General features: G+C 38.3%; 1 protein-coding gene across 1 annotated transcript in view; it reads right to left on the bottom strand.

Annotated features, from left to right (window-relative positions):
• Positions 1 to 12,391, bottom strand: part of LOC122815150 (probable E3 ubiquitin-protein ligase HERC1) — a 5,886,073-nt gene that overhangs the window by 2,670,335 nt on the left and 3,203,347 nt on the right. The window contains exon 36 of the mRNA XM_044087407.1: positions 11,865 to 12,032. Within this exon, the coding sequence (XP_043943342.1) occupies positions 11,865 to 12,032 (168 nt within the window). The remainder of the gene's footprint in view (positions 1 to 11,864; positions 12,033 to 12,391) is intronic.

Genomic DNA, 12,391 nt, shown 5'->3' on the forward strand with positions numbered 1-12,391 from the left:
CAAGATTATGTTTGGACTGTAGGTTAGAGATTGCCTTCTGTAACCTGTATTGATATCAGAGTACAGACAAAGATAAAGGGTAAGGGGAATCTTAAGTGAAAGCTCTACTCCGGTGAGGTGTTTAGTCAAATCTAGGACAGAAGCCACTGTTAAAAAAGGGATAATTAGTATAGCATACAAAATATTGCAAGTTAACTACAAGAATCAATTAGATGAGGTTAGAAAAGATTGTAAAGACAGACTGGAAAAGCAAATTAGAAGAGAACAATGGGAAGACATATGTACAGCTCTCGAAAGTATGCATCATAGTCGAGAACGTTTAGGACCTTTGCTTGGAAGTATGTGTATGGGTATTTTTATACCCCAAGCAGACTTCAAAGAAGTTTTCTTCAGGTAGATAGAAAATGTTAGAAGTGTAACATGGAAGAAAGAGGTAAATGGAATTGTATGTTTTGGGAGTATAATGAGTTGGCAGACTTAAAAAAATAAAAAAAATAAAGAATACTAGTACGTGAGTAAATGACTGTAACTAAAGAAAATATGTTTTTCTGAGCTGGGACACAGGATCTAAATTGCCTAGACATAATAAGCTTTATTAAGTTTAACCCAGCCATCCAACCATCCTCAACCCCTTTCCCATTTTTGCACATGGCGTCAGGGTGTCACTTCAACAATGATGGCTGCAAAACAGCAATTACTAGAAAATGGATATCAGTGTCTAATCCAACTATATTTGAAGTACTGAATACTAAAAAAGAGATAAAAGAACTGGAAGAGGGATCTTTAAGCAAAGGGAAGGAGCAAATTGCACAGAAATAAATGAAAATTGTGAGGACAATACATGCAAAACAATGTTTAGAAGGAGGCATGAGGTTTAAGGGATGGTGGGAATTCAGCAATGTATGTAATGTTGACTGATGATGATTACAAAAGAAGAAAAAATATGTAAACAGAAAAAAATAACATGCTTTCATTTCTGTTAATGTATGTTTCCCTGTGTCTTAACTGACAATTTAATAAAGATGTTTAAAAAAACTCATCTACTTATGTGGAAATGTTTCCAACAGCAAAAAAAACAAATGAAATCCAGGCATCAAGGCAGGACTAAATAAAAGCAGAACAACAAACTAAAACACTTTAACTATTTACTAGTATCCCAACAGCAACAAAAACAGCTAAAGCCGCATTTCTTTGTGAAAAACAAACTCTGATAGTAGGAAACCAAAAATGTTGTGGAAAATTATAAACCATAAAGTAGGCAGACTACAAAAATCACTAAGCAAAAGTTTAGTCACACTAAGAAAATCAGCTCCACCTCCTATATATACAACAATCCCCCCACCACAACCAGACCTAGAAACCTCCAAATGTAAGACTAACCCATTCAGTTATGACTAACTCCTACACATCCCTTCTTTTCACTCCAGGACTACTACTTGTTCAGCCACAAATAAACTAATTGTAAAAATGAACCCAAATATAAACCAAAATATGCATTAATTAAAAAAAATAAACAAACAGTGCACAAGAGCAAAGCAGACAAAACAAAAAAAAATACTTGTAACAAGAAACACCCACTGATATATGCTGCCAGAAACCTTTTAATACAATTTGAAAACTTCATCAGAATTTTAAAAAAGGCCCTAAATACATGTCTTAAACAGCACAAAAATCACATGATCTCAGTCGTCTGCAACAATGGTATGAAACATTTACAAACAACTGTAAATAAGACAGTGTTAAACATTTAACTTTCTGTCGAAAGACCAAACACATGAAGTATGTTCACACTTAAAATAGATTTTTGTACGACTTTTTTTTCTATGGAAAGGTAAACTTCTTTTGGAAGGTTTCATTAATTACATCAGTAATACAACTTCCTTTTAAAGTTTATATTTAATCACAGTGTTGACAACATTGACTACCTTAGCAAATTACATAAAATTATAAATATCAAACAAATGAAATAAAGACTCAAACTGAGCTTATTGAAAATAAAATACTCTCTCCAATGCCTTGGCTAATGCATTCAACCAAGAACATTATGTTGATGTTATTTTTTTCAAAAAGAGAATAACTGCTTCAAATCAACTACTTTTAGGAAATCAATATCCTCATAACCTTAACCATACTTCTATAGTGCCACTCATACAGACAAAAGAAAAACATTATTAGGGTGCAGTTGGTGCATCATTCATGATTAATTTCCGAAGACAAGCTCTTAACCATTGAAGCAGCTAAGTTAACTGAAAAGTTTGTCAATAGAGATTCCCCAATTTCTTTACTGGAAAAGGTAAATAAAGAAGTTACTGAGGCAGTTGTATGAGGTTTAAACCATTTTATTTTTGGTGATAAAAGGGTTTCAATAATTACTTCGGGTATAAAGGGTACTCAGGATGGTGTGGAGAGATGAGAAACTATAACGTTGCCATACTCTAATGACACTTATTTCACCAAGGCTTTTATAAAAAGAAAATGGGATTTATGTTTTACATGAGTTAAAAAGAAGTTAAGAAATAAACTTCTATAGAAGCGTGGCATTTGCAGATACTGTTACGTTTATCTTTTGAAGCATCTAACATTTCAGTGATTGGCTACAATAGATCTATTGATTGTTCATAGGTTGATACTAGGCTATCTGCCCTAGGGCATTTACAAGCCTAGCCAGAGTGTTTGGCGTTCGCCACCCTACTTAGATTAGTTGACTGTGCCTCTGTATAGTAGGTCACAGAAGATAGCCCATTTAAGGTTAGTTTACCGTGCCTCTGTCTAGCAGTGACACAGAAGAGATCCCAGGGGTAAATTTACGATCTCCCATCCAAACGTCAAGATTCTTCTTGAAGAGGGTCATTGAGGGGCTATGTCTGACATGGATTGGGATTTTGTTCCAGAGTGAGGGGAGCCTCTAGGATATGAATCTGTCCCTCCAGCATGTTCTATTTATTTCTGTGCTGAGGTTTAAGTCACTGGAGCGTGTAGTTCTGATGGATTTGGATTTCTTGAGGTGGAGCATGTCCATTAATTCTGGGTTGGACATGGCTTTATACGTCAGGCACAGATCACCTCTGAGTAGGCGGTAAGCAACTGAGTAGAGCTAGAGTTTCTTTAGCCTAACTGCGTAGGGCATCTGTTTGAGTCCCTTGATCCTCTTGGTGAGGTACTTTTGGGGTCTTTCTAGTTGTAGCAGGTGTCGGGTAAGGTACATCCCAAATGGGGCATTGTATTCAATTATGGGCCTGATGAATGATGAGTAGAGGGGCACAATGATCTCTCTTGATCTAGATGTGAACCCCTTCATGATAAGGTGGGCTATATAGAATGTCTTTCTAACCACTTTGGCAATGTGATTGTCAAAGGAGAGATTGCAATCTACTTGGGTCCCCAAATCCCTAATTACTTCTTCCGTACTTAATGGATTACCACCTATGTGGTAATTTGTGGGCACTTTGTTTTTCCCAAAGGGGATGACTATGCACTTTTTGGCATTTAGCTTTAGGCCATGGCTCTGGCACCAGTTATCCGTCTCTGTGAGACCTTTTTGTAGGATGCTTGTGTCAGCTGGCGAGTCAATTATGGCCCCCAGTTTGCAGTCATCTGCAAACTTTGTCAGCCATAGGCCTCCTGTGTTAGCCTGTACCTCAGAAAAATATATACCGAACAAGAGATGTCCCGGGACTGAGCCTTGTGGGACGTCACTTGTAACTGGTTTAGAGTTTGACATGGCACCCGCAATTCTGACCATGTGGGTTCTATCCCTAAGCCAGTTTGCAACCCATCTTGTGACATAGGGGTTGATATTTAAGCTGGTGAGCTTATTTATGATGCCCGAGTGGGGTATTGTGTCGAAGGCTTTTGCAAGGTCAAGGTAGGCTGTGTGGACTACCTTCCCTTCGTCTATGGCCTTGGTGACTGTTTCAAAATAATCGACCAGGTTCAAGAGGCAAGATCTGCCCTTAACAAAGCCGAATTTAGTAAGATCCAGTGTTTGGAGGTTCCCAATGTCTTTGCTTATGAGTTCCATGATGATACGCTCCATAGCTTTGAAGACCAGGCTGGTTAGGCTTATACGGCGATAGTTTCCAGGGTCCGTTGTGGCACCACCTTTATGGAGTGGGACCACTGTTGCTGTATGCCATTCTTTGGGCACATATCCTGTTGTTAGGCTGAGACTGAACAGTGATTTTAAGTGAGGGTTCAGTTCTTCTTGGAGCTCATGTAAAACACAGCCCGGGACACCGTTCGGTCCCATTGATGCTGTGTTTTTTGCTTTGGAGAGGGCAGCTCTCACCTGTGCATCTGTGATGTCAGGGAGGCTGCACTCTGTTGGGATAGTCATTTGCTCATTTGGGGGGGAAGGGGGGAGAAGTTTGCACTGAACCTGTCTGCCAGGATGTTGGCAATGTCTGTGGGTTCAGTGTATTTTTTGTCATTTTGCACTAACTCAGAGCATATCTGGGAGTTTCCACCCAGGTTTCTGACATAACTAAAGAAAGCCTTGTGATTATCTTTAGTGTCTTTTGCAATTTTTCTTTCGAAGCTAGCCTTCGATGATTTTATGAGGGATTGTAGTTTCTTGCTAGTACTGATCAGACTTGCCTTCCCTTTCAGGGATTTTGCTCTATCATGTAGTAGCTTCCTCCTTCTGTTGTACAGCTTATTTATGGCTGGGGTCCACCAGGCAGGTCTCCTGCCTTTGGAGGAGTGTGTCTTGGTTTTATTTGGGATAGCACGATCCATGCATTCCTGTAGGTATCCATAGAATGCGTTTGTAAAGGATTCTGCGGTTTGGGCCGTATTTTCCACTGGCCCTGGGGCTTTGAAGGATTCCACCTCGGTTTTGAGAAGTGGGAAGTTTGCTTTTGAGAAGTTTTTGACCGTGGTTTCCTTTGCTGGGGGATATGGATGTCCACAGTGATTAATTTATGGTCAGATCTTACCAATGAGGGGTATACCTCCAGTATGGAACATAGAGTCCCCATGTTGGTGATGATCAGATCCAATATGTTTTCCCCTCTTGTGGGAGTGGTGACCAGTTGTTCCATAGCATTTGAGTTTATAAATTCTAGGAACCATTGGGCTAGGGTGTTGGGGCTTGAGTAGTGCTCCCAGTCTATGTTTGGGTAGTTAAAGTCACCCAATATAATGGTGTTTGGAGAGACCTTCATATTCTCCAGTGTCTTCAGGAAAGCCGAGCGGGGTTCCTGAGTTTGGGAGGGTGGTCTGTAGCAGGCTACAAACTGGAAGGCAGTTTTGCCCACTGTTAGTTGCACATGGATGGTCTCAGATGCTTCGTGCAGTGCCACTATCCTGGAGGTATGGGTATCTTTGATGAATATGGATACTCCCCCTCCTCTTGTGGTTTGGTCTGAGTTTTGGGGCCGAAAAGCATGGTATGAGGTATAGCCTGGTAGTGCTGGGGTGCTCTCGGGAGCCTTGAACCAGGTTTCTGTTACTGCACAGATATCGATATTCTCCATTCTGAGGAGAGCCTCGAGTGCGTGCATCGTGAGGTTTAGACTTCTGGCATTGAGCAGCATTACCCTTAGTTTCTTTTTCCTTGTGTTGTCTGAGGAGGTGGGTTTGTCTTTTGAGCCTTGCTTAAAAAAGGCACTATGGGGGTGGCAAGAGCCTTGGCCAGTATTCGAAAACCCAGGGGTGACAGGTGCAAGCCGTCCCTAGCGAAGCAACGTGGCTTGTCAAGCATGTCATCCCAGGCTGACAGACACTGGATCCCCTTTGAGTGACACCAATACTTTAGCCAATTGTTGAAATTGATCATTTTGTCTTTATACTGTGGTATCATTCTTGGTGAGGGTAAGATGCTACTCAAGGTCAGGGTCATACCAGCCTGGGCCACATGATCAGAGAGCTCCTCTATGTCTCTTTTCATGTAATCCAGGGAGGTACGTCTCAGGTCATTCACACCAGCATGGACAATGACGAAGTCATATTTGTACTTGCTTTGGAGTGACCTGAGTGCTTGTGTTATGTGGCGGATCCTGGCACCCGACAGGCAGCTTACAGTGACCTTCTCCTTGTTCAGCCTGGTGAGAGGGACGTCAGTGTGTCTGACAATAGAGTCACCTATTACAGGTGTATTAGGTGTGTTGTTTAGCCTTAAGGGCTGTGACTGTGTGGCACACTGACTTTGTGAACTATGTGATACGTGGGTATTGTTGTGGGGTAGCAGTTGCTTGGATGTCTGCTTTGGAGGTCTCTGTTGCTTGGGCAGATTTTTATTTAGAGGCTCCGAGTATGTTTTTGTGTGTTTGTGTGTTTGGTTTGCTTTTGCGATAGGTCTATTTGAGACTGGATTTGTGGTGTGTGTGATTACCTTCTCCTCCAGACTGACCGTGCCAGTACTATGTTGAGAGAGCTCAGCCTCCAGTTTGGCTATATAGTTGCATCTCTCACATATATTTGAGCTTGATGGGAAGAGGAGAGGGTGGTCTGTGTACATAAGGCAGTTGTAACATTGCCTCAAGATTCCCATATTCACCAGATGGACTGGAGAGTAAACCTGAAACTGACTTTTGGACATGCCAGAATAGTATAAGGAATTACTTTCTGACTTGATAAGGACAAATAGGGAGCTAAGTACTTAAAGGGAGTATAAGAGGGTGTAGTGCTTTAGTTTATTAGTGCTTACTTATAAGACACTTATCCTAGCTACTGCTGGGTTTTAGAAGGAAAATAGAGTGCTTACTTTGAGATTTGGAACAGTTCTAAGGGAAGAAGTGAAGAGCAGACTTTGTGGAGCCGGGAATAGTTTAAACCTGATTAAGTGGTGCTGCCCGATGCTGCGCTATGTGCAAAAACGCGCAAAAGAGGGTTTTAAGAGAGGGGGATCAAGGAGTTTGGAATTGACCCAAAATGGCCAATAAAACTACAGTTTCTAGGCAGTAACCACTCCCACAGGGGCAGGCAGGCTGTTCAGTGTTTACCACTGCCACTGATGAACACAGAGACTTCCCTTTAGCTCAAGCAAGCAATGGCCTCCAAGAAACTTACAAAACAGTTCAGAACAGCAAATCTGTAACTGAACTTTTTTTTAAATTTCAGAAAGTGTGGAAAAAAGCAAGATTTTTTTTTTTTTTTTTTGTTTAAAGGTAGCAGAGATACTTAAGTAGCAACAAGTTAGGACAGTGCAATAAATGACCACACACTTGAGTGCTAGGCCAGAGACAGGTAAAATATAAGTTTTAAGAAAAAAACGATTTTAAAATAAGTGCAACACAAGAAATGCAGTAAACAGGCTCTAGATGTGTTCTAAATACAGTTCCTAATACAGATATCAAGTTTAGCAAGCTGGAAAACGCCAAAAAAGCAGATGGCAATGCAGAAATCTTAACAAATAATCTGAAGAAAAATACTTAAAATCTCAAAAGTGGCTCCTTTCTTCTCTCAGCATTTTCTCCTCTTGGTGGGTGCTTCACCAACAGTCAACAAGTCTGAAAACACACCAATACCACAAGGCAATCAGGTTTTAAGAGAAGGGGATCAAGAAGTTTGGAATTGACCAAAAATGGCCAATAAAACTACAGTTTCTAGGCAGTAACCACTCCCACAGGGGCAGGCAGGCTGTTCAGTGTTTACCACTGCCACTGATGAACACAGAGACTTCCCTTTAGCCCAAGCAAGCAATGGCCTCCAAGAAACTTATAAACAGTTCATAACAGCAAATCTGTAACTGAACTTTTTTTAAATTTCAGAAACTGGGTAAAAGCAAGATTTTTTGTTTTTTTGTTTTGTTTAAAGATAGCAGAGATACACAAGTAGCAACAAGTTAGAACAGTGCAATAAATGACCCCACACTTGAGTGCTAGGCCAGAGACAGGTAAAATGCAAGTTTTAAGAAAAAAACAATTTTAAAATAAGTGCAACACAGGAAATGCAGTAAACAGGCTCTAGATGTGTTCCAAATACAGTTCTTAATACAGATATCAAGTTTAGCAAGCTGGAAAACGCCAAAAGGTAGGCGGCAATGCAGAAATCTTAACAAATAATCTGAAGAAAAATACTTAAAATCTCAAAAGTGGCTCCTTTCTTCCCTCAGCGTTTTCTCCTCTTGGTGGGTGCTTCACCAACAGCCAACAAGTCTGAAAAGATGCCAAAACCACGAGGCAATCGGGTATTAAGGGAGGGGGATCAAGGAGTTTGGAACTGACCCAAAATGGCCAATAAAACTATAGTTTCTAGGCAGTAACCACTCCCACAGGGGCCATTTAATTTTGAAACTAAAATAGTAGTATATACTGCTACTTGTATATTGCTACATGTAGATCCTGTAATGCCTACTACATATATAAAACTGAAAGCAGCTATATATCAGGATGTATAAATACTGTTTTGATGTCAAGAATGGGAACCTTAATAATGATCTGTATAAACATTTCAAGTCATATAAAAATTTTAAGAGATTTGGCAGGCAAAGGGGAGGAGAATGGGATACCAAACTGGAATACAAAGAATTACCTATGGCAACTGTGTTTAAATACTACAGAAAACAGTTTTTGAATGACCATGTTCTGTCTACTGTATATTAAAAATGAGTTCAACTTAGCTACAAAGGATTACATGTTTATACTGTTTTGTTTATAAATATTTGTGAATGTTTCATACTTTTATATCAAATGACTGATATAAATCTGATTTTGTTTAGCTATTTAAGACAGGGCCTTGCGCGGCCTTTTTAAAATTTTGATGAGTCTTTGTTAAGATAGATGAAAGTGGTTAATTTTTATTAAAATGTTTCCAGCAACATATACTGAAGTGTATTTGAAGTTACCTGTGTTAATTCTACCAAAATATCTAAAATTAGCTGCACATTACTAATGAAACCATTAACTTTTCACCTTACTTTTATTTCCAGAGATGTTCTAACAAACGTGCAATGGTGGATTCACTAGGTAAAAGTTAATCATATGAACTCCAAATGCTCAAATGCTTAACTTTACCTACTCCTAATTTTTGCTCCCTGGCCAAGAGTTTTGAAAAGCTGGTGTATAAAAATTTGAGCATGTACATAAACATGGCATCCTATTACAATCTCAAGATGGTTTCTGCAAGGGATTTAATATACTCAGTTTAATTAACTTTGCCTTACAAGCCACCTAACTCAAGTATGGATTAAGGTAAACTAACCATAGCTGTCTTCATAGGCTTGAAGACAGCCCTTTGAACCCACCAGTCACACACTATTGCTGAAGCCTTGGTTTTGTCACTGTTTGAGCAATAGTGTGTGACAGCCCTTTGAACCCACCAGTCACACACTATTACTCAAACAGTGACAACACCAAGACTTCAGCAATAGTTCTTTCACTTGGTTCAGCAACTATCTCCTTGGTTGAACTTTTACTATTTCTGCTAGCAATGCTTTGTCTCATCTTGGCATTTTCAAATTAATTGTGCCACTCATTCTCTGTTGTTTTTGCGGTTCATTAATTACTAAACTCTCACCACTTTCATTCTTAATTAACACCTTTTGCAATTTTTCTGTACACTTGCTAAATCATGTGCTAAGACTGGGTACTTACACATTCTTTTACTTAAGAACCGCTGCAGGAAGTTGTCTTAAAGCTATAGGACTGCATTCAGATTAATAATTTCTCAAATGATGCAACCAAACTTGCATACATGTTTTTTGACATAACATATCAGCTCAAACTTCATTTGTTCTTTATCCCAAAAATAAATATGTTTTTCAAACCAAATGACAAAAGTACCACCGTTTTTGGCTTGACTCTAATTTTTCCTTTCAATCACATATTAGTATCACCTGTACTGCTATGCTTAAACAATTCAAACCCTGTTACAATATCAAATTTTCTTCCTTTAGAGATCTGGACACTGATGTCTTCTGCCAAAATCTTAAGTATGCCCTGCTTTTACTTGCATTAAACTCGAGTTATAGTACTCATACTCCAGACAACTGTCAACAAGATCTGCCAATCCATCCCCTTTTTCACAGAAAGTTGAGCATCACTCCATACACTTAAATAATCCCCAACAGCTATTAATCATCACCTTCAACTATCCTGTTAAATGTTCAAATTTCTCTACCAGGACCACTGTCCTTTCCTTACAAGCTAACAGTAATTACACCCTCAGGTCTTAAGGCATTAACCGAAAACCATTCAATCACTAAACTTTTGTTTAGCATTCAAAAAAAAAAGTCTGTGAGGTGGCCCCCAATCAAATGGAATCTCCTGTTGCCAAATATCAGACATCATTTATTTGTCCTTTGTTCAGAAGGTAAGCCAGCTGTTCCACAGACCCTATTCAGCCACAACCCACGCCAAACAGAAATACAAGTGTTTGTGGGTGTGTATGTATGTGTATATCTGTGTCAAACCAGACTAAGCACCTGACTTTTAACTAGACTTTCATTATTCCCAGTCTCTCATGATCATGAACTTGTGTTTACTCACTAATTATTAGCTAGCTTACCCTTCCTTAGGATTTTTTTTCCTCATGTAAATATGTAAATACTGTAGAATGAACAATCACCTTCATATAGTATCATAGCTTAAGTGAGTAAGAACACTATAAATCATCCTGGTTTGCTGTTCTTCTATACTCTATCTATTGATCTCCTGCATTTTCTTTCCTGTGTTTGTGTGAACTTAGTACCAATTAATATAAACTACTACCTATAACTAGTTTAGTTTTAGATTTCATTTTCCTTCCATAACAGAATTCATAATATAAAATCCTAAGCTTGTAATATGTTATAAAGATTTGTAATTCACCATTTCTAATGCAACTGACTCAGTCTTGCTCATCTATTTCATTGATAACTTTTTTTTTTCCCTTGTAATATTGTAAAAAAAAAATGTCAATCTCTTTGTCTTGACCTTTTATAATGCTGAAATTTCTGGAGCTTTTCTCCCCGGGCCTCCACTGAAAATGGACATATATCCAGCTGGACTAGCCCGGTCAACAAATGTAAAATAAAATAAATAAATAAATAAATATATATATATATATATATATATATATATATATATATATATATATATGTGTGTGTGTGTGTGTGTGTGTATGTATGTATGTACAAAAATATTTACATGCATGTATATACACATTCATATTCCAAGGTACAGATACACATATGGAAAATTACAGTGCAGCCAATCAATCAGCATGTACTTGGGAGATGCTGCTTTGAACTTCTACCAATTACTGATTACCTTTTTTAAAACTATATTCTTACAGTTGTCCACAGAACTCTTCAAAGAAGTCCCAATTTGAGGTTCACGCTTCAGAAAAGAATAGACTTGTGGTCCTTTATATAGTATTTAATCTGGTACCCTTTTCAACAGTTTTTTTTTCCTGTACACCAACTAATATGAGTTAAGTCATTTATCTCTGAAGCTGTAAAGTTGCATAAATTCCAGTGAACTGTTTAATGTCAATGTGGCCCCATATAAAAACACTGCAAATATATTACAACCTATGCATTTAGGTCAGTGATATGCTATCGTCACCATTTGTTTCTCCTTGGATTTCCCAAACTTTCTACAACCTCTGAAGGATAACACTTAGAGACTCGAAAGTAGAAACACATACCAAAAGGTGGGGGCAGTGGCAGCCACCTTGAAAAAACTGAATGTGTTACATTTGTAGAAGGATGATATAGGTAACAATGTGGAAAAGACAAAAAGTGTCATTATTTGTCTCTTAGAAAACTCTCAAAAAGACTACAAAAATTATTTACAGACATGCACACACATACTTGCAGAAAAGAAAGAAGAAAGCGAAATTGTAGGAGTTCATACGATTTTTACCCCTACCTTGAAAAACAATTCTGTACATGCTCATATTACTACAAAAAGCTACTTGCAGAACTTTATAAAATGTACCTTCCACGTGAAGCAGCCAGAGGTGATAACTGTAGCAGTAGCTCCATATCCTTTGCCCCCAGATCCATGCAACAGAACATTTCCACTTTCCAGAGAACAACAAACTAACTTATCTGGATCAAAATTAAACTGCTTAATTGATATACTGTCATCACCAGGCTCAGCAATCTGTCAAAAACAAAATTAAGGCAACACATGTAAATTATAACCAGCCAAAGACAGCATGTTCAAAACAGTATTATGTTTTATTGTCTTCAGTAAAAATAAATACATAAATAATTGCATACATGCATACATATAGAAACAAACATCAATAAATAAATGAACAATGTTAAGTTTCTTAGCAATACAAACCAGGTCTGACCAACTGGCAGAAAGAATAAAGGTAACTTTAAGAACAGCAAGTTAAAGCCTCATTTTCCACTCATTTATATTATTTACTTTATGTTGACTGTCTTGGTCCAACTATATACCTATGACTTGCTTTCCAACTAGATAACTAAGACTTATTTTCAAAGGTATTATTT

The sequence above is a fragment of the Protopterus annectens genome, chromosome 1.part1 (genome assembly GCF_019279795.1).
Source record: "Protopterus annectens isolate FY-2018-M chromosome 1.part1, PAN1.0, whole genome shotgun sequence".
Taxonomy (NCBI): Eukaryota; Metazoa; Chordata; order Ceratodontiformes; family Protopteridae; genus Protopterus; species Protopterus annectens.